This window comes from Photinus pyralis, unplaced genomic scaffold (assembly GCF_008802855.1).
Source record: "Photinus pyralis isolate 1611_PpyrPB1 unplaced genomic scaffold, Ppyr1.3 Ppyr1.4_LG2, whole genome shotgun sequence".
Lineage (NCBI taxonomy): Eukaryota > Metazoa > Arthropoda > Insecta > Coleoptera > Lampyridae > Photinus > Photinus pyralis.
In genome coordinates this window covers 1,432,465-1,456,457 of record NW_022170403.1, presented here as the reverse complement: position 1 = coordinate 1,456,457, position 23,993 = coordinate 1,432,465, and the positions used below count along the sequence as shown (strand labels likewise).

At 35.3% G+C, this 23,993-nt stretch overlaps 1 protein-coding gene across 1 annotated transcript; it reads right to left on the bottom strand.

The window, feature by feature from the left end:
* Positions 1 to 1,083: 1,083 nt before the first annotated feature.
* Positions 1,084 to 23,993, bottom strand: LOC116163209 (cell division cycle and apoptosis regulator protein 1-like). The gene is made up of 8 exons (XM_031477067.1): positions 22,798 to 23,993; positions 10,791 to 11,016; positions 10,447 to 10,742; positions 4,005 to 4,227; positions 3,559 to 3,807; positions 1,875 to 2,814; positions 1,594 to 1,829; positions 1,084 to 1,544 (listed from the first exon to the last, which is right to left on the bottom strand). The coding sequence occupies exons 1-8, from the start codon at positions 23,748 to 23,750 to the stop codon at positions 1,296 to 1,298; spliced, it is 3,372 nt and encodes a 1,123-aa protein (XP_031332927.1). The 5' UTR covers positions 23,751 to 23,993; the 3' UTR covers positions 1,084 to 1,295.

Sequence of the window (23,993 nt, the reverse complement as noted above, 5' to 3'; positions counted from 1 at the left end):
CAAACATTGGTATCAAGTAATTAATTCACAATGCCAAGTGCAATATGTAACAATCAACCACCTAACGTACGTCACTCGCCCCCAGATGAAGGCACCCTGTAAATACACAGTAACATATTCAGGTAAACAAAAACGAAATGTGCTGCAATAAATTCAATTATAAATTAAAATGTAGTTCTGCATACTTGTATTGGGTATCGCCCCTAAGGGAACATACAGTATCTAAATATAAACAAAAACACGTAAATCGGTCAGTAATTACCGAGTAGGCCCAGTATAATTAAAACTGCAATTTGTATCTGGAATGTGTTATAAATGGCAATAATCAATGCTGTACGAGAATAAAGTTAAATTGGCAAATAATCGAACACGATCATATCATTATTAGAGGGATGCAATAGACGTAGAGATAAATAAAACGAGTACATCACCTTTGTAATTGTCGAAGCTGCACTCACTATTCGCAACGTAAAGATTTACTTCTGGTCTCAACAAAAGCACACATACTTCTGCCGCATTCTCCCCTTTTTTTTTGTTTAAACAAATCCTAGACGAAATTTGAACGTGCCCCGAGACGGGTCGATACGGATCATTAAGTTTCCTCGCATAGCGTAATATTTGACACTTTTATTGTAAATTATGGCCCATTTCAATGTAGAGCAGAGAAGAAAAAAACACGTGTTCCACGAAAACGAAACAACGCGCAATCTTGACCTTTTTCGTCGCGCCAGGCTCGGATTCGGGAATATTTAAATAGAATTTTAGCGGGATAATTCGGTTCCATTACATACTTAGTACATTCTGTGGCTATGGCTGAGTGAGGTGTTTAAATAGCTGTCTCACCCACCACAGCTAACAGCGGGTTACTGAAGAAGTGAGCAAGAACTGCTCAAACTACAGATCACAATGCATTTATGCCATACCTATATATATATCAATCCCCATCTCGCATTTGAACTACAATACTAACAACCAACAATTTTCTTAATATCGCACATGTGGAAATGAATATAGGTCAAATTTTCCATTCTCTGTTATAGTCCTTGGTCTAAGAATACCCTGTTACACCAATCAAACACTTCTAAATTAGATACGCGCCACCATGTGGAATACTTTATTTGTTTCTTTTCAATGTTAATCATGAACAGGTACAATTTTATAAACAAATCCATTTTTTGTATGAAATAGTACTGACACGTGCACTATTAATGAAAGACATTATATTAAAAAAGAAAATAAGTGAAATTATACAACAATGTGTATGAAAAGCTGAATTTTACCTAAGACTAAGACTGTTATAGTGTCAATTTGTCACTTTTTGCAGGTTTAGTATCCTCTGATGCGTCAGTTGCATCCAACTCCATTGGCTCTTCTTTTACATTTTTTTCCCACCTACTTTTTCCTTCTTCATGTTTCTTTTCCTTCTCGTTAGTGTCTTTGTCTTTTCGTGAAGATTCTTCTTTTGAATACATAGTACTCTTTAAAACAGGATCAATTTTATCTCGAATATCTGTCAATGTCGCTTGCAATAGTTGGTAGTATGCCTACAGGCATAACATTATTTAACACGATATACCTACATATATCACTTACCGTTATTCGAACTAACGACTCCTCCGAGGTTTTTAACTTTTCCTTGTATTCCTTCAACTCCGAATTTAAACTACGGATGTTACTGCTACTTTTGTTGTATTTTTCTGTGATTTTACTATTTTCATTTTTTAAATCCATCATTCTTGCTTCTGTTTGAATTCGTGCCTTATCACTTCGTTCTAACTGAGCCATTAATTTAGTGACATCAACCAATGCACCACGAAAGATAACTAATCCTAAAAAATTCGATTAAATCAGAATTAAAAATGAATCGATAGTACCATCAGTAGTTGCAGCAGATTTAGACGAATTCTCCTCGGATGTTGCAGTGCAGTTACTTTTAAATATTGGCAACAGTTTTTTGTTGCCAGTAGCCAACTCCATAAGATTAGCATCTTTCTCAGAATCATCAATAACAATAAAATCCTCGTCCTTTGGTTTATCTGTCAATTTTCGGTAATGTAAAGAATCTCTAGATATAACTTTTGCCACTAATTTCCGCACTTGAGCTCTGGACAAATTTAACCCCAAAGTAAATAAAAGATCTTCCATGTCTTTTTCAAAGATGTAACCGCAGTGAGTTTGGTCAAAATAAACAAATGACAGAAGAAGATTACGATCCTTAGTGAACATTTTTGGTCGTTCCTTCTTCTTTTTGTCTTTGTCAGTTTTCTTTTTATCTTTATAATCATCCTCATCATAATCCTCTTCGTCCTCCGAATCATCAAGATTGTCATTCTTCTTTTCTTCTTTCTTATCCTTTTTTCGCTCCTCGTCCTTCTTTTTATCATCTTTGCGATCTTCACTCTTTTTTTCACGATCTTCTTTCTTGTCTTTTTCATCTTTTTTCTTATCCTCGTCCTTTTTCTTGTCTTCCTCCTTCTTCTTATCATCATCTTTTTTTTCATCGTCTTTTCTTTTTTTTTCGTCTTTCTCCTTTGCCATTTCAGGCAGTTCACACAAAGCTTTATATATATTAAAGCCGAAATCTCTCATTAACATCTCATTAAATAATTCTGCGAATAAAGAAACCTCGAATGAATGTTCCTTCGTATCTTCTGGTCGATAATCCAATAACAAAGACAACGACATAATGGTGCAGTCAAATTTACCGGACTTGGCAGTTCTCGAAGGATGGACCAAAATGTGTGGCTGTTCTGGTAATGCGTAACGCTTTTCCAGTTGAGCTTTCTCTTTTTCGTCTAATTTTCTTTCTTCGCCCTATCGAAACAGTTTATTCACTAACAAATACACAGCGGCTTTAAAAAACTTACAATGTTGCTTTCAAACAGAAGGAGAAAAATACTGGTTTATTTTAAATTATGGACTCAATCTTAGAATGGAAGGCTCTCAATCTTCATACAAATCAGCCTACTTTGATTTTTTTTATCAACATGACACATCAATCAAATCACTAAATCGTGTAAAAACAACCATGTGTCTTAGACATACCACTTGACAGATATGGTAGACTTTCAATTTTTATACAAATCAGCCTGCTTTGATTTTTGTTTCAATCATGAGTTCAAAAGTATTGGATGCTGATGGAAAAAATCGAAGTACGGTGATTTGTACAAAAATTTAAGGTCTTCTATATCTTTTAATTCTAAACACCTTTTTTTAATATATTTTAGTTATGTGTGCTAAAATAAAGACAGTTTACTCTTGGCTAATTTTTAGAATTCGGCAAAAAAAAACACTATATATTCATTGATTTGGCCTCATATTTTCAATATCTTAGTGTGAGATTAAGCTGGAGCAATCCTCAGAACATGAAGCATTCAATTCAATTCAATTCATTCAATTTGTGGATACACTGTAGAATGTTCACTCTGTATTTTAATAAGAATTTTTGAAATTGGGTCCATAATTTGAAATAACCCTGTACTTTCTAATACAAACATATCAATAGTTTTACAAACTGATTTGAGCTTATCATGGGCCATAGCCAGGGATATAGCATACCTCAGATTTTTTTTCCTCAGCCACTTCGAGTTGTGTATCCTTGGGGCTGTCCTTAACGGGATCTTCCGCTTTATCCGTTTCAGTTTTCAAGGCTTTGGTCAGACGAGCAACTAATTGTGATTTAAGGCCTTTACTGCTAATATTTCTAGCTCTGAGCTCAATTCGAAGGGCATCTACGAGCATGTTTTTGGGATCCAATTGAGAATAATGAGTCGGTTCCACCTTGGTTTCACTAACAGCTTCTTCCTCCTAAAGAAAAAGATAATATTAATTTCAATTTTTATTTAATATAATACTCATTCATTCATCCCATACATGCATCACAGACAATACAGTCGTAATTTAGCTTAGGCCATTACACACTGTAATGTTGCACTGGAGAGTAGAGTGGCCCAGCCGTCAGCATATACCTAGCCTATCTATACACTAATTATAAAGTAAGATGCCTTTTCGTCTGTGGTGGGATGCTTGTTGGTCTCCTGGTCAGCTTTCAACTTGCGCTCCAGCTGTTTTTGGTAGCGAATCTGAAGACCATCCCACTCCAGGCGGGTTGGAAGACAGCTCCAAACATCAGGTAGAAAGACCACCACTGTTTCAACCCTCGCCGGTATCACTTTGCCCTTGTGAGTAGACTCGCTGCGGTGGTAGTAGAGCTCCACAAATCGGTACCTAATGGAACACACAGGTCAGCAGATCATACACAGCCTACATGAGACACATTCTAAGCACACGTGACTTACTCTCCACTCCGCTGAAAGCTATAAAATTTACAAGACTTGAAAACGAAGCTTCCATGCAATTCCTGTTGATGACGCATACAAACATAATGTGACACAACTAATTCTAACGTAAACTAACAAGAGTTCTATGTAGTACACATTATATACATATCCTTGCAAACTCTAATATAGACACAAGCTGGAAAATTGTTTAATTAAGAAAACTGTTCCATTTAAGAAATGAACACATTGGGGTATAATTTGGAAATAAAGTGAAATAATATTTAAATGTGCAAAAATTATACAATAATAGTGCCGCGTTGAAACATAACGTCATAGTTTCATATTACAAATACTCCAAATCAAACTGTAAGCCACCTGAAAAGAAATGAAAAATTTGATTTGTAATTATGATCGAAATTTGACACAAAAATTGTGAGGTCAACTAGAAGATTTGATACTGAAAAATTATAGTCAAAAAATTTATTTCCCGTCCATTAAGACATTTCCCTAACATATTTGATTACTGTATATTGGTTTTATTCAAATTTGAACTTTATGCCGAAGCTACCATGTTTGGTTTAAAAGCCAAAATCATAAGGAGTCCAAGATAGCATTTCATAAGTTTGAATTTGTCGAGTAGATGTACCAAATTTTAACATAATTATGAGTGGTTTTTCTTTATACAGGGTGTTCATAAAATGATGTACATACGGAAGGGATAATTCATTGTTTTACGACTAAAAGTTCATATAAACATAGCAAGTGTTTTGGTACCAATCCACAGGGTGTTATAGTTTCACTCCAGGTTTCACTAATTTCTAAGTTTTTTCTATATCTCTCCTGCAGTTTTTGGGATATTTACCTAGCTCAAATTTGGAGTATGTACATTATTTTTATGAACATCCTGTATATAGTGAGGTTTTATTTTCTCATCTCTCTACAATTACAGTGTGGACTCCTCTATCACCTCAATTCTTAATGCAATTACTGAGCTCATTGACACTCCTTACAAGATCATAATAATTGCCACACTTAGGCAAAAGTATCCAGTTGAATAAAGGACCATTTTGTTAATGCACTCGCAAAGAAGACACTCAGCAAAAGCACGTTTTTATTCATTAAAAATTTGAATCTTGTCGATGCAATTCAGTGTGTTAGCGTTATAGCCTAGGAGTGTTTCACTAATGGAAAAATGTATACAGCGCGTTGCATCGACACGCGGGACATAGGAAATCACATGTAAATTAAGGAGGTTAATTATTGGCTTCCCTAATTATTGTAGAGAAAAAATCTATTTAGGTTATTTGAAGAGCATTAAAATCAATTGTCAGTAGTTAGGTAAAAAAAAAATGCAAGTTTGATACGCCACTGGAATACAGCACGCCCCTGGTCATCAAAAATATTTTAGAAACATTGCGACGGTAATTGTGTACAACTTTGATCCAAGCCTTTTTCTGGTATCTTTTATGGTAAAGGAATTATGATCCGAGGGATACTACACCCTGTATATGCCTCACGTGTCTGATATTGGAAGTACATTAATCTGCCGGAGGCTGTAGGTAGGGAAAGGCAAAAAACGGGATTTATTTGAGTACTTCAGATATTTAGAGGGGATGTTAGATGAACCCCAAAAAAATTCCCATTCAAACGACTAACGATTTGAACATACCGAAAGGTTGGAGTGGATTTTTGAAAATGTAAAAAAATTGCAATTTTGAAATACTTACTTGACCGCGTCAGATTATTATACAGCTGATTTAGTTTGATGTATATGTACGCTAACCCATATTCTGAAGATAATTTAGACGGATTCTCTTAATTTGACAGTTTGAAATAAAATTATATAAAGTGATGCGATTTTCCTAATTGTTTAGACGTGAATTTAACAATTTTTTTCACTCAATATCACAAAATTTGATTTATAAATCGCAAATACTATTACGGTAGGAGAGATGGTCGACATTTTTGGGTAGGTATTTGAGGTACGCTGGAAAGCGGGGATATATCAACCCTTATATTTTTTTAAATATGAATTTTTTTGTTACACAGGCATTTCGAAATTTGTATATGTTTAAATTTAATGTTTAAATAGTGAAAAAATAAATAAGCCAGATTATTTAGTCGGGTCTTACACTTTGAAAGAAAGAAGAAATAACTGATAAAGATGACCATCAAAGCGTTGCTCAGGAGGTGAAGACATCAGTTCTCATGGAGAATGGAAATTTTCGCCACTAGAAAATAAACGCATGAAAATTTAAAAAAAAAACAAGCCAAAAAATGAAATTAGTTTCTGATACTCTCCACACTCTTGTGGAAAAAGGCGATACCATTATTCTACCAATTGCAAATCGTGACACGGCAAAAGCCGAGGCAAAAGCTGATCTGCGAAAGATAATCAGAGTGATGCTTGACAAAAACGAAGATGGTCTGCACAACATTGGAACAAAACATAGAATAGTCGAAAAACTGTACTGTGGGCACGTTCAAAAATTAAGCTACAATTCGATGCTTTGCTTTCTCAGAAATGATAAAGAAATGAAGTGAATTAATGGGGGCAAAGTTTGGTGTCTGTATTTTTTAGTGCACCTTACTTTAAAAAAATAAAAAGTTCACTGTTGCGCTCTTGATGTCTGTCTGTCTGAGTCACAAAGGCTCCGGAACTACACCACTTACAGACTTGGTATTGGTGTCATTCGTTCAGAAATTATTTCATGTTTGTATTCTCGTTAGGGCATGAGATTTCCATGATGGCTATTAAAATCGAAAAAACAAATTTGAAAGTGCACTCTTCGCCTCTTGCTGACAAACGGCTTAACAAATTTTATTTATTTTGTACAATAATGATTTTCCTAATGTGGGCATAAGAAAATATATTTTGGTTGTACAAAAGTTATCACCAATTATTAATTAATACCCCATACGTTCTTTGAAATACCAAAACACCGAAATCTAATTACCAAACAAAACTCAAATATGCAAAGTAGTTCAAGTTTTACTCAACATTTACTAAAAAGAACTAATTTAAACGAAAATATGTTTAGTTAAAACCCGAATCAACTGAACATATTTGATAATTCTAGGTTTAGCATATTTAAAACTGGTTATTCCTAGGACATTCGGATTTTTACTGAAATTGGGTTTTGACGGTCTAGTCCAGGCAACGAAGGAACCATAGCGGAAGAAAATCGTGTAGAAGCCAATTTTGGCACAGATGTAGGGGCAGGTATCCTGAACAACATACTAAAAGTACTGAGGGGTGGGGTGTGAGCTAAGAGAGGGGGAGGGGTTAAAGGTCCCTTTTTTTAGTTTTTTTGTAAATAATTTGAAAACTGTTGCCCCTGATTAAGCATTTTATTCTAGAGAATTAAACAGTATAAAATTATCTACAAAATGATATACCACAATATACACGGTGTCCATTTTTCGAGTGCCACTATGGGGATCTCACTTATCTTAAGAGATAGAAAGTTGGTTAAATGGGGGCAAAGTTGCCAATTTTCGTGCCGAATAAGAATCTGAAAAGAAATTTGAAATATCTTCAATAGTTTTGAAGATATCGCAGAAAAACGAAAATTTCTGATTTTCGTTTTTAATTTTTTTATGATAAACTAATCGTAGTAGACATTTCTAATTAACACATTATTCGGACACTTTTTAATGGAGATTTCAAAGATGGCATCCTGTTTTTAATAACTTTCAAGATGACGGAGAAACACGTGGCAACTTTAGTTTTTCTTATGGGCGCCATTTTGAATTTCCACATTTTGAGATTACGTCTTTTTTTCTCTTTACAACGATATATCAAACAGGGTGGTTCAGTATCACATTTTTCCTAAAAATACAATTTTTTATTTTTTTGAGAAGAGTGCTTTGGAAAAAGAAAACGTCCTTTTGTTGTGAACAAAAGGTTGACTGATTTCATGTAGTGCCATTTAAGTTTATGCTAGTTGTATGCGAAAATGCCTTTTTCAAGTGCAGATCAAAGAGATATGAATCAAAGTTACTACACTTCTCATCGAAATGCCCACATGGCTGCTGCAACATACTTCCAGCGTTATACAGAGCAGCAACAATCTACTTTGAGGTATTTTTCTTTGCTGCATAAAAACTTGGGCGAATATGGTTCTTTTATAAGATGTAGACAGTAATATGGTGATAGACCCAATGAATAGGGAGCAGGCAATTTTGCAAGCGGTAAAAATTTTGAAATTTTGACAATGAACATTACTGGTCAATTGAAAATTCTCATCAATTTCAAGAACGACGACCACAAATACGTTTTAGCGTTAACGTATGAGTCGGTTTATTGGGCGATACAATAATTGGTCCTTAGGAGACTCTAAATGCTGGTCGGTACCTCCATTTCCTGAGGACATTTCTAACCGATTTTATTGACAATAACGTTCCTCTTCATCGTTTAAACTCGATATGGTTCCAGCAAAATGGCGCACCGCCCCATAATGCTAGGAGGGTTGGGGAATGCTTATCGGAATTGTTCCCCAATCATGTTATTGCCAATAATGGCGACGTACGCTGGCCGGCGCGGTCACCTGACTTGTCTCCCTTGGAATATTTTTTGTGGGGAAAAATGAAAAATGAAATTTACAAAACATTGCCAGTCGACCTTGATGAACATCTTGAAAGTTATTAAAAACAGGATGCCATATTTGAAATCTCCATTAAAAAGTGTCCGAATAATGTGTTAATTAGAAATGTCTACTACGATTAAATTATCATAAAAAAATTAAAAACGAAAATCAGAAATTTTCGTTTTTTTGCGATATCTTCAAAACTATTGAAGATATTTCAAATTTCTTTTCAGATTCTTATTCGGCACGAAAATTGGCAACTTTGCCCCCATTTAACCAACTTTCTATCTCTTAAGATAAGTGAGATCCCCATAGTGGCACTCGAAAAATGGACACCGTGTATAAGTAATATAATAATGAGATTCAGAGGGAAGAAAAAATGAAAACAACAGTGCTGTTACGCAGCTCCTTTGGTGGGTGGAAAACACGAACTTATAAATTAAGATGGACTGCTAATGCTGAATTGACAAATGATGCCTACATGGGAGCAGCCATGATGTGCACTCACTTGGCGCGAAATTCAAAATCAACTAAAATAAGCATTAACCTCACGTTTTTCTAAATAAATTACTGTCACTGTCACATGTCATTTTCCAAGGCTGCAATAGTCTCAAAACTTGAGCACTAGGAAAATTCCCCTAGAAAATAACTAAAACGTGCACATCATGCCCGCGCCCATGTTAGGGCCATTTCAACCTCTATGTAACTGTTTGATCAGCAGTCCATCTTAATTTATAACTTCGTGGTGGAGGAGTGGCGAAATCAGACTTAGGTTTCGAAGAGGCTTTTAGAATCATTCTGTAACGTAGTTTGCTTAGGTTTTGCTCTGGAGGTGCTTGAAATATGGCTAGAAACATTTTCTCCTCAGCTTGCTCGATCTCCTCTGATGAAGTGGGATTGATTGGTGAATGTCATAGCAAGTTCTTCTATATGAGTGAAATTTTTGGTAAGAGCTTTTCCATTCGTGCATACCGGCTAACATTTTAAAAATGTCCATTTTTCTTCCCTCTGTATCTCATTAAGTATTATTATTACTTACATACTGTGCTATATCATTTTGTAGATAAATTTATGCTGTTTAATTGTCTGATTTTATTAGGAGCAACAGTTTCCAAATTATTCCAAAATTAGAGAAAGGGACCTTTAATCCCTACTCGCTCTCTTAGCTTTACCCACCCTTCAGTACTTTTAGTATCTTGTCCAGGATACCTTCCCCTACATCTGAGCCAAAATTGGCTTCTACATGATTTTTTTCCTCTATTCTGTCTTTTTCGGTCTTCGTTGCCTGTACTAGTAACTATATACAAAAACAATGAACTACATGCATTGAAAACTGTAGGAGTAGTTAAGACCTCGGATGAACGGACAAGTGGCTCACTTTTGTTGGAAAATGCGCTAAAAATCTACGCTTTTCTGTTGATATATATGTACCAGATTATCTTAGCTCTACAAGTACAAAATTGCATGGCATTCAAGATATCTGTGCATCTAGCCGAAACATCTCTATATGTTTACGTTTAGGAAGGCTCCTAAGAATACTCGTGCAATATATTCTTATACTTATATACTTTACATACCATTGCGTGCATGGAGAAAGATCTATTCCTGTCAAAGTTTTACAGGTTCGAATGGCAGTGTTGATTAAAACTGATGGATCACTTTCTGGACAGGCCCCATCCAAAGATGCACTCCATGGACCACCAATAGCCATCGTTTCATTTTTCCCACGAAGACCGACTAAAAATTGGATTAGTCTCGTCGGATGAACAAAGTCTCTTTCTTCACTATCACGATCTCGTTTATCTTTATCTTCGGCCATTGCACAACATTTCTGGTAAATATCTTCCATGCCTGGTACGCTCATTAACATTACCTAAACAACTATTGCCTATTAAAATGAATAACACTGTGTCACTTCTACCTTGGCAGAAAATATATAATCCGCATCAGGTGGTTCAAGCACTGATTGATTGGTAGCAAATGGATCTACATCTTTATGCATTATGTGAAATAATGACGGTTTACTTAAGGAAAACTGTTTATCGGCAGGAAACGCATCGACCCAACGAAAATAGCTACTGAAAAAATCGGACGGCACGTACAGATTAGCATAACGTCGGCGGATTTCTAACACGTCTGCATTTTTCCTGAAACAAAATAGAATTTAGAGATATGTTCGCATATGTTGTTCACACGTATGTATATAGTTAAAACTACCCCTCTTTTACTTTTAAAATTCATTAGAAAACACAAATTATTACCTACAAGAACAGTGCGTACACAAAACTGTGAATTTCTAAATATGTTTGAGTGAAAATTGTTCGGTGTTACCATTAGAAACAGTATAATCATGCATTTTCACATTCTATGTGTTGACCACCATCAGTCGCCACCAAATGGCTAAAGGATTAGTCACCGGCAACACGAATTGAAAGCAGATGTGACGCATTCTGTTCAGAAAATACGATAAGCTTAGTCTACATTTATATAGTTTTCGGTTTGCTATATAAGCAAACTGAATTGTGTTTAATGGGAGTTCCAACATTAATGCCCAAGTGATAAATAATGAAATTCGCGCTCCTGTTATAAATTTACATGTTATAAAATTGAGTACAAGTATGTGATAAATAATAATTATCTGTTTTAGTGTTACTATGTGCTTACTTTTTAATAGAGGAAGGTGAGAAATAAACAAATTTACCCCCTAAAAGATATTTATCCGCATTGAAGAGAGTGCGTATGACGTCATGTCGAGCTATTTTCATAATTTCGTATATTCTTGACACTTTGCGGAAATTTTTCCTCGCCAGTGCTATTCAAAGTCACCGTACCTGCCTTCCACTTCTCCTCTATACCGTTATTCGTAAAATTAGGGGATATTTTCCCTGTCACTAGGTTTTTATTTTTTTTTAATGCAAATAGTAGCATGGGTTTTTGCTCTTCTGAAGCGCGAGACATAATTTACTTTTAAATTTGAATTAATGACAGTCAATGGTGAACGCAAGCCGAGACGCAAGCGCGTTGAATCACACTTTGACAAATCCAGACTTTTAAATTTGAATTAATGACAGTCAATGGTGAACGCAAGCCGAGACGCAAGCGCGTTGAATCACACTTTGACAAATCCAGATAATTAGTATAGGAAGGGGTTGGAAAAAAGCCTGCGAAACATAACTGAGAATGAAAACAGAAGTGAGCTGGAAAGATAACTGATTGGGACAATGAGAAACAAAGCCAGGATGGACCACAATGACAATAGCAGGACTTTTTCGAATTTTTTTGGAGTAAACAAATTGCGCTTATATTCGAAACTTTAAGTTTTAAGTGTTCGTGTTCGAAGCAAAATTTTCTTATAGAGCAAAGAAAAGAATGTCAAAAGTTGAATTTTAGAAATGTGTATAAAATTTTGTAAATAACTTGGAATTGGTGAAGGATGTTAGCAAATATGGGAGATATATTCGAAATTTGAAAATGTGTGGAAAGGTCTGAAAGTCATACATACTACATTATGTTGGTTTTAGTTCGGAAGCAGCCTCGCTTATTCGCAATTATTTGGAAAATAGAACGCAACTTGTTATGATTACTTGGGAAAAAATCTTCTCATATAACGGCTGGTGTGCCGCAAGGATCTGTCCTTGGTCCATTACTTTTTATATTATATACCTTTACTTTCTACAAAAGTTTAACTGAGACTAAAATTCATCAATATGCGGATGACACACTGCTCCAGTATGAATTCAGTAGCAATGATGTAATTCGTACAAATGAGATACTGAATACTGACATATGCAGTTTAATTACTACAGCTGAAAGCCATGGTTTGCGTATCAACTCCGCTAAGTCATCAGTAATTCTGTTTGGGCAGTCTAGAATGAGAGAGCAGATTAAGTCTCAATTGGAGGTTAGGGTTAATACAATTGAATTAATTGTAAAAGACAGCGTAAAGTGTTTGGGTGTTGTCATAGACTTACGATTTAAGAAACAGGTGTCGGAAATGATTAGAAAAGTTTATCTTAATTTAAAATTAATTTTTTGTAATCGTTTCAGTCTGAGTCAACATGTCAGAACTATACTGTGTGAGGCATTGGTTCTATCACATTTCAATTACTGCGACGCTCTTTACGGTCCTTGTTTAGATTTGGCCGACGTAAATAGAATTCAAAAAATCCAAAACTCTTGCTTGAGATTAATTTATGGTATAAGAAAATATGAACACATATCCCACAAATTAAAAGACTTAAATTGGTTAAATATGGGAAATCGGCGATATGTACATTCTGTTGTTTTATATCATAAAATTGTCACGTCCAGAACACCACTTTATCTATCCAATAAAATTGAATTTAGCAGTAATTCTAGATTTGTTTCGTTAATTAAACCACCTTGCCATAAAACATCGTTCTATGAAAGATCCTTTAGTTACTGTATAGGGAATACTTATAACGCAATTGATAACGTACTTAAAAAACGAAATACCTCTAAATTAAAAAAATTAATTCGCCAGACCATGTTTAACAGGCAATGTAACTATTTGCATTAATTTAATACTCCACATCATAGAAGTATATTAACGCTTCAACGCATTTTTTTTTATTTTATTGTTTTTATTTTATTTTTTGAGTATTATTATTATTTGAGTCATGAATTGTGCCATTGTGTATTGTGTTAAATCTTTTCTGTAATTATTTATTAAATGATTGGGTTAAGTGGAAGAGCAGAATTGGAGGCAGTCGCCTTCACTAACTGAACTTCGCCCATTAAGTTGCATTACTTTAATTTTGAAATATGTCATTTAGTTTATTTTTTACTGTGTTGTGTGTATGTAACTTAATAAAAGACATTATTATTATTATTATTATTATTATTATTATTATACATCAAGCGCACTAAATTACTAGAATCGCTACATGCACCTAGTCTATATATAAGAAATTTTGGAAGTGATTTAGGGAAATTTAAAGAAAATATATGAATTTTGGACAATGTACAGGATCGTCCAAATTGCACACTTTCTTTTTCTTATGGAAACACTCTTTATTTTAAGGGATAGAAGAAAATGGACAAAGGTGTCTGGCTCGGCCCTTTTTTATTTTTGGGCCTACATTGCCAATTCAAGAACTCCGATCTAAACATTTCAGTAAAAATAAAAACGATTTAGCAAAATTTCGTTTTTTTCTCGGAAAGTAGTCGGAATTTGAAAGGCATTTTGTTAAGCATCAAAATACGCAACTTTGCCAAATTTAAACTACCCGCCTACCTCTTACAGTTTCCGAGGTCCCCATGGTGGCACTCGAATCTGAATCAGCCTGTATTTTGGAGTTTTTTGAAAGAGCGAACATTTTCCGAATTTTGATGTACCACTCGTATTTATATTAAATATTATTTGCAATATTGCATTTTACCTCGCATTTTACACATTAAAATATTTTAATTGCACATGTTTTTTTTAATAAATAAAACTAATAAAAATATCCAGATAACCAGTCGTTTTAAACAATCCTGCCATCTTTGTTGCTATGGAAACCTAGATGTCTGCAATAAAAATATTTTAATCTCGATTTTAATATATGTAGGTATTTAATACTATGTAAATATAACAAGTGATAGGTACATCAAAATTTACTACTCTTTGATCTTAGCTATAGGCCGAGAAGTGGTACCTCGACACCGTAAGGTAGAAGAGGAAAGATATGTATTGTTGTGTTATTTTGTTTTAGTTGTAACTTGAAAGAAATTATAGAGCGTCTGGATGTGACAATTTTGTTTAGTTCAATTAATTAACCGGGGGGTTATTAATAATTTGAGACACAGGATTGCGTAAATTTCATGTTATAGTTTTGGTTCAATTTCTTAGAAGTGTTCTGTTTTTATTTTATTCCTAGAATTTTTTTCGATGTAAATTTCTTTTTTAAATTTTATTTGCCGTTAACGAGGTATAGCGCGAAGTAGAGATAAGGTTGTCTTCGCAGAATTGCCGGGCGTACGTGCCGTTTAGCAAGAAGTTGAAAATTCGACGCTTCGCGTGATTGGCGGGCGGAATGTGGAAGAAAGGAGAAGGGCTTTTGGCTTAAAAAGAAAATTTTTGAAGAGAGCGGGGCTTTTTGGTCGTGACAAAGCCAACCGGCGCTTCTTCGGTTACGTTATTTTTGAATTTTGTGGAAGTTTCTTGCGTAGTTGGATCCAGGTTTAATTAGAATTTTGTGTCTGCCGTTTTAAGAAGAATTTTTGAGAAGTTTAAGAAGTTTGTCGTCGTCCTGTTTTTTTTTATTTTGCGGAAACACGGAAGTTTTGAATTTGTGGGTACCCGAAGAGAGAAGACGTCGGGTTTGAGTGTTTGGTTTGCGTGTTTGTGTACGGATACCTCTTTTTATCGGAGTACGTTACTCGGACTAATTTTAAAAGTAAGTAGTAGTTAGTGTTTTGTTTTGTCTTGTTTTTTTTGTAATGTTTGAGTAATTTGTTTTTTTTTGTGTGTCATTTATCTGTTTAAAATTGTAACAATTTGTAAAACAGAAATTTACGCAATTTTTTGTCTGAAATTAAACCAGTCATTGCAATCCAGGTTTTGTTTATTAGAGTCAAAGAGAGGTAATTGTCGGCGTCTCTTACTTTGTTTCAAGTTGATTAAATCTGGGGGTAAAGTTTCATATTGGAATTTAAGGATTTGGTTAAGCCACCTATTTATGTCATTGTTGGAATGCTGTAGGGTGGCAGAATCCAGCTGGACCTTGAGATGCGGATAAAAATTTTTTTTCATTAATTACAACTGAGCTAGCTAGAGAGGGAAATCGTGGGATTCCCAGTGTGTAGGTTAGGTCTCAACGTAGTATGTATATATACAAAATTTAGAAAATTTTTCGCTCTTTTCAAAAATTCCAAAATATATCGGATGGTTCGTATGAAAAAATGAAATTAGGGTTGTATAAAAAACCAACCACACCCTGAATAAAAATCACGATGGATTCTACATAAAAATGCTCTAAGAAAGATTTTGACAAAATCAATTATCTTTAGTACATACCTCGGTACATACTAAGAAAGCTATGGGCTCGGCTATGGGGCATTAAAAAATTTGACTGAATTCGAGAAACGCCACGAGCGGCCAAAGGATTAAATAGCTGAATTCTGTTTGTACCAGTGATTTTCTTTGGTTCTTCTTCGGCACTTCTCAAAATTTAAATTAATAAGAACTTATCTGCGCTCTACAAAGCCTCAGCAAAAGCAGATCAAACAGTCTCGAAATGTTATCCATAGAGAAAGAAATATCCCTAGAAATCAATTATGTTGATGTAGTAGACAAACTTTGAGACAAATTTTAGTGAAATAAAGGCATGTCGTCATGTGTAAAGGGTGTTCCAAATTGCTTCTTTTTGAAGTTTGGTGATATTTTGAGAACTAAAAAAGAGTGGTGCGGTTTGCACTTCTTTTAGTTACTTTTCGAAGCTGCGCAAACGTGGCAATAGCGCAAAAGTTCAAAAATGCATTATAAATGTTTTTGCTTTATAACTCAATTTGTGAGAATATCAATCAAGTATAAATTGTGCACAACTCTTGGGCAAATAAAGTGCATTTTTTTAAACCGAAATAGCTTTTGTTTTGAGATAACCAATGGATGTATTTCTTGGAGACGTCTCAATCGTGCTTTGTGGGTACCCTCTTCCGACAATCCGTTTTTGAGGTATAAGGGAATATACCCGATCACGATAAGAGGTCGAGAAAGGCTATGGTTGGTAGAAAACGGTTCCTTTCGTTGAGACCTTTAATTAGAATACAATGGGAGGTAAAATTAATTTTTAACCCCCCCCCCTTCCCCTCCATTCCCATAAGAGGACAGAAAGAAGGGCAGTAGTTGGTAGAAAACGGTTCCTTTCGTTGAGACCTTTAATTAGAATACAATGGGAGGTGAAATTAATTTTTAACCCCCCCCCCCCAGGCCTCATCGCTTACTGATCTCGAAAACAAGTCGCACGGGAAAGTTATAGTTTGTACAAACCAACTTATTTCGATGAGAGCTTTCATTAGAATACCATGAAGGGTAGATGAAAATACTCGTGGTCTTAAATCGAAAATTGATTCATTGCATGTGTACGGTCTTGTCTGTGATTATGATATAATTTGCTTAGTGGAAACGGCTCTTACACCTGATATGTCGGACAATGAACTGTTACCAAACAAATTCAATATATTTCGTTGTGATCGGAAATTACACATTACCAATCAAAAGTGGGGTGGAGGAGCGCTCATTGCTGTGAATTACAATATTCGTTGTGAACAACTTGATCTTCTTGTATTAACTGAAGCCTTTCCTTCTATAGACGTTGTCGGATGTAAGTGTGTATTTGATAGTTTTGTACTTTCTATTTTTGTTATTTACATACCGCCAAGTACAACTCTAGATAACTTTCAACAATTTTTTGAACTTTTTGAACAATCAACTCAGTTTATACCTAATGTTCTTATTGTTGGGGATTTTAATATTCCCAATTACGCCAGCGTGCATATTTTGGATAATAGATCTGCTACTTTGAACAATTTTTTACATCTTCTTAATTTAAAACAACTTAACACTGTGGTTAACTCTATGGACAGACTACTTGATTTAGTTATTAGTAATATAGAGTGTGAAGTAATACACGATGGGGATCCAGCTGTTACTGAAGATAAGTACCATCCTGCTCTGAGTATTAGCCTGTCGTTTAAGAATAAATGTATTGATCGGTTCCCAATAAGTAACAAGAATAAGCGTTACCACTTTGCTTCAGCTGATTACGTTACCCTTTATGCGTCACTATTTCACACTGACTGGTCCTTTTTGGATACGTGTGTTAGTACTGACTCTGCATGTGAACAATTTTACCAGTACCTTTACGAATTATTGGATACATTTGTTCCTAGATTCAATAACAAATCTCCTAAGTACCCCCTCTGGTATACTTCACAAATTAAGCGTGTTATACGTCTCAAGTTCTCAGCGCTTAAGAAGCTTAAGAAGCACAGAGCGCTTAAGAAGCTTAAGAAGCACAGAACTCTAGCACACTTGAACAATTACAAGAATCTACGTGCCAATCTCAGGATACTAATCAAGGCAGCTTACAAGAGTCACATTCGTAACGTACAAAATACCATCACTGTTGATCCCAAACGTTTTTGGAATTTTATTAACTCCAAGAGAGGTAGTTCTCGTATCCCGTGCAGTGTAACGTATAATGATGATAATTGGGATAGCCCTGAGGGTATTGTTCAGGCATTTAGTCAATACTTTGCAAGTGTCTACTCTCCACTAACTAATAGGGACGTTTCTGGCTTCTATGTGTCTAGCAATGCTCCTGATGTCTCAGTTGATTATGTAACTGTTGATGAAGTGTGCTCTGCTATAGAAAAGTTGAAAAAGTGGTCGTACTTCTGGACCTGACATGATCCCTGCGTTTCTTATTAAAGACTGTTCTGCTGTGTTGGCTGTACCATTAACACGTATCATTAATCTTTCATTAGCAACAAATGTGTTTCCTGATAGGTGGAAAAGTGCTAATATTACGCCTGTTTTAAAACACGGTGACTCTAGAGATGTCAAAATTATCGACCTGTGAGCATTTTAAACAACTTCGCAAAAATTTATGAAATCGTTCTATATGCTAGGAATACCCGAATGTAAGAAGACATATATCAATCCACCAGCATGGATTTATGGAAAACAGATCCACAACTACCAACTTAGCGTGCCTATCGCACATTATATCTGAGAATATCGACAAACGCGGTCAAGTTGATGTCGTTTATACAGATTTTAGTAAAGCCCTTGATACCATTCCGCATGACATCATTATTGCGAAGATCCACAACTTTGGCTTCAACAACGGGTGTCCCAAAATTAACGCAAGATTTGAATTTGCCGCATTTGTGCGGTGAAGTGTTGGCAACCCTGAAAAAAAAGCAATTTGACAGCTAACAGTATAGGGTTATTAAAAATGGAGCGTTACACGATAGGACAACGTGTCTTCATTATTAAAGAATATTTCAAAAATAGTGAAAGCTTGGCGGCTGCAGTTCGAAAATTTCATACAAAATATGGTCGGAATAGTGTTTTAACTTCGTCAACTGTGAAGATATTAATTGAAAAATTCATGGAGACTGGATCCGTTGGAGACGCCAAACACACTGGTCGTCCAAAAACAAGCCGTTCGAATGTGAACACTATTCCGACCATATTTTGTATGAAATTTTCGAACTGTAGCCGCCAAGCTTTCACTATTTTTGAAATATTCTTTAATAATGAAGACACGTTGTTCTATCGTGTAACGCTCCATTTTTAATAACCCTATACTGTTAGCTGTCAAATTGCCTTTTTTTCAGGGTTGCCAACACTTCACCGCACAAATGGCGGCAAATTCAAATCTTGCGTTAATTTTGGGACACCCGTTATAATCTACAAATGCTTTTCAAGTCTTACTTAAGCAATAGATTTCAGCGTGTTTTATATAACAATTTTTCTTCTGATTTCGTGATGGTTACTTCTGGTGTGCCTCAGGGTTCAATTTTGGGGCCACTTTTGTTTATTTTGTATATAAATGACTTAACTGATATACTGAAGTGTGGTGCACTGTTATACGCAGACGATTTAAAACTATTCACGCAAGTGTCGTCTACTAGTGACTGTGACTTTTTGCAACAACAGATAAATAGTCTTGTGCAATGGAGTTTGACTAATTCTTTGCTACTGAATAGTGCTAAATGTAAAATAGTTAGCTATACAAAAAAACATTCGCCGATTGCTTATGGTTATATGCTTGATTCCTCTCAACTACTAAGAACTGATGTGGTGAAAGATCTCGGTGTTTACTTTGACAGTAAGTTTTCGTTTTCACATCATGTTACTGCAGTATCTCGCTCATCAATGTCTGCGCTTGGTTTTATATTTAGGAACTGTAAACTACTCCAAAACGTTGTAGCGCTTAAATCATTGTTCTTTGCTCTAGTTAGAAGTAAGCTTGAATATTGTTCACCAATTTGGTACCCTACAACTAAGAAACATAGACATTCCCTTGAATCTATTCAAAGGAAATTCCTCAAATTTCTTTATTATAAAGTGAATTACGTCTACCCTCCTAGAGGATACTCCCATATTGCATTGTTAAACCAGTTTCATGTCGCTAGTTTAGAGGCTAGAAGGTTAAAATGTAACATAGCATTTCTATTTAACATCCTGCATCACAGGACTGATGCTCCTGACTTACTGTACCAAATTAACTTTTTTGTACCGCCTTACCATTCTCGCAATAGTTTACCATTTCATCTCCCACTACCAAGAACTAACGTGTTATTTATGTCGCCGATTTTTAATTCTTCTAGAATATATAATAAATTTTGCGGAAATAAGGATATTTTCAGTTCTGCTTTAAACAACTTACTAAGTTGCATTGATCCATTTATTTTGCATTAGATACTCTTACTTATAATTGCATTAAATATGATTGTTGATTTTTAATGGGTTTTGAATCAATTTCTATATATATATATGTATTGGTAGCTTAATTTATGTTATTTTGATGTGCCGTCTGTAGTATTACACAATATTGTCCTATAATTGGAATAATTTTTGTTCTGTTGGGCAATTAAATATTATTATTATTATTATGATGTGTTAATTTTCTCTGCACCAATAAATTCTTTTTTTTTCTAATTAGACAACATCTATCATTCTATTTGTGTTGGTTCTCCAAATATAACCGAAAAACATTGAAAACAAGCAATTTGGAACACTCTGTTATGTACAGTCTCTTGTAAAAGTAATGTCCCTCGGATAGGTACCTACCACTGTAGCATAGGCAACCAACATCCCAGTCGCCTAGTCCAAGTTGGATTTGCGGGTGTGCGAGGTAGCTATCTATAGTAATGCGATTCATTTTCAGCAGATATTCCCATTTAGCCAAACTAAATACTAGTTAGTAGAATAAAAGTGAATGCCATCGATTTATTAGCTCAAAGGATCTGCGCTGCACATCCTTGGCTTGGTGCAGTAAACATTTTTACATTTCTTACAATTGGTTTGGTGCGTTTTAAATTTGCAAATAGTTTAGCTAGAGACTATTAAGACAAAATAATGGCCTTTCACTTTTTAATTTTTTGAGTAGGTTTTCTTCTAACGAAATAAAGGTGATATTCTTGTCCTTTAATGACATTGAAATTCCAGTGTCATTAATAATTACTTGCGAGTAGGTCTCCTCATGGAATGCGATTAATTGCCCTACAAGTGCACTGTGCAACAATACCTTTCTTTTGTAACTAGCATCAGAAATTAAATGATATGCATTTGTGATACTTGGTCGTGGTTGATTTAATATCGAATTTAGTTTAGGAGAGCTTTTACGTTGCATATTTTTGAGTAGGTAGGCATATTATAAGGATATTTAGTCCAGGTTATAGGTATAATATTTTTTGACAAAAAAATTAGTTACCAGTTAAACCGGCTTTTTCATGCAGGTGAAATGATTAGAAATTAGGGAAAAATAATTAAAACAGCTGAATTTTTCCGCGGGTGCCATCCCGGGGTTTGAAAGGAATGGGAGGTGGTAGTTACAAAAGGAACGGCATTGTTGCGCTTCCAGTGCAGATAATCGCATTCCATTAGGAGGCCCGAGTAATTAATAATGAGACTTCAATTTCAATGTCAGTATAAAACGACAAAATCATCACATTTATTTTGTTAGAAGAAAATCTACTCGAAAAAATTAAAAGTAAATGTCATTATTTTAGCTAAACTATTTCCAAATTTAAAACGAACCAAACCAATTGAAATGTAAAAATTTCTATTGTATTAAACCAAGGATAGGTTAAAGCAGCGCAGATCTTTTGAGCTAATAAATCGATGCCATTCATTTTCATTCTACTAACTTATTTTTAGTTTGGCAAAGTGGGAATACCTGCTGAAAACGAACCGCATTAGATACCTACCTACCTCCCACACCCGCAAATCCAACTTGGACTAGTCGGCTGGGATGTTGGTTGCCTATGCTACAGTGGTAGGTATCCGAGGGACATTACTTTTACAAGAGACTGTACATACATTATGTTTTCATTGTACCTCTCAAGCTGTTAATTTAGTGGCGAATGGGAGAGGTGAGAGCGAGGGTGAGAGGGGGGTGTATGAGGGCGCAATTTTGGGGGATCGCCCGGGCACCAATGGTAGCTACTCCGCCACTGTACATAACGTACATAGACATTTTTTAAAAGACACTTTTGGACTCCAGGGCATTGAAACAGAAAGATCCGGTGGAATCTTAAATCGAAATTTGGAGTGATTTCAATAGACTCCCAATTTTTTTATTGGAAAGGTTTAAATATAGATTTGAATGTGGATATAAGTTTTTTTTCCCAAGCCTGTCCATGTGATGGGAAAACAACTTACCTATATCTTTGGGGTCATTTTTGATATCGCAAATTTTTCCACTTTTTCAAAATTTCCCAATTTTATTTAACTTTTAGAATTTTTCCTATTGTTATTTGACTTTTAATACATTTTTATATACAGTACAACCTCGATAATCCGAATACACGCTAATCCGAAATCGCGATAGTCCGAAATAATTTCGTTCCTCGTAACAACGATGACACCCCTGATGACGTTGAAAAGAATAAAGTTTATTTCTTAATGATTCTGTCCAAATTTATTATTTTCACTAGTTTCGCGATAATTCGAAAATTTGATCATCGGAAAGGTCGGTGGTCCGAATCCATTCGGATTAACGAGGTTGTACTGTATTCATATATTTTATGAATACTGAATTTTTATAATTAGTATCTTCAGAGAATTTGGGAATTTTTAACTTATTTTTTTTTTAAATTTCATGAATTGAAAAATTACGAAGTAAGTAGTACAAGAACAGATGAAAGACCCCTAGATACTAGTGCGCCTATTCATAAAAGGTACTTACAAATCCAAGTTAATTTTTGGAATTTGCACCATATATCTGGGTACAATTCTGGACCTTCGCCTTGACTTGGGGGAACGAGATCGCCTACGTAGAGGAGACTTCTTCTCTTCCTTCTCACGTTCCCTCATTCTTTCCTCACGTCGTTTTTTTCTTTCCATATCTTCCTCCTCCCGATCCCTATCTCTAGATCTCTCCCTACCACGCCCTCCCAGTGCAGCTTTACTTCGTTGATTTTTTCCGAAACTCGTGTTGTTCTCGCCGGGTGGAGGTACTGCATTGTAAATGTTACTCTTTTGATTACCCGAGTTTCGAGTAGTAACTGACGGATTCGATGTCGGAAGTACCTGAATTCGAGTAGCGTTCCATTTAAAAGGCATATTAGGATTGTACGATGCTTCAACTAAAACTCTATCGCCTACTGTAGGATTTGAACCCTTTACACAAGCCGATGTTTGGAAAAAAACGTCTTCATCGACAAACCCAAAGTTATCGTGCACCTTTGTAACAGTTCCCGTGAACACTCTCTGTTTTGCACTGGTGTTAGCTGCAGGTTGTACTGCCGTAACTGTTTGGGTTTGGAAAGCTGTAGGATTTAAAGCTCGAGGATTTGGGTATGTTACGGCACCGACTTGTTGAAACAGTTGATTTGATGTAAGTTGTGTCCCTAAGCCGGCGTTCATGCCACTCATGGCCACGGAGGGGTTAGAAATTTGTTGCAACCCTAAGCTTAGGTTTTGTTGTGGCATTCCCATAGCATTTTGAAAAACTTGGTGTTGGTGTTGCTGCTGAAATTGAACCATTCCGGAGGTGTTCATATTTCCGAGTGTACTTTGATTAAGTAACTGCTGTTGCAGAGCATTATTCTGGCTCACTAAACTATTCGAAGCGTTTGAAACTGCTGTCCGTCCCCATGCGGGATTTTTTCCACCGGCAAAAGCTCCTAAATTACTCATGTTTATGATGCTTATACAACCGGTAATTAAACTAATCAATAGAAAAATCTGACATTCCTACTACACTATTTACGTTGGTATTTTATGGTTAAATAATAATAAATAATTATCACTTTATTCAAATGGTTTAATACTAACGCAATTTAAAAAAAAAAGTTGGTATTCATACAAAACACTAAATACACAGTGAATACAACAAAAACTACAATCTCTAAATATGGAAAACGGATGCTACCGTTTGGC

Bases quoted from the DNA above. Each gene is read 5' to 3' on its own strand.
- LOC116163209 (XM_031477067.1), bottom strand. From the start codon at position 23,750: ATGAGTAATTTAGGAGCTTTTGCCGGTGGAAAAAATCCCGCATGGGGA. The intron at 10,743-10,790 runs GTAGAAGTGACA...ATAGTTGTTTAG, and splicing joins ATTATATATTTTCTGCCAAG to GTAATGTTAATGAGCGTACC. The intron at 4,228-10,446 runs GTATGTAAAGTA...GTGTTCCATTAG, and splicing joins CTTTCTCCATGCACGCAATG to GTACCGATTTGTGGAGCTCT.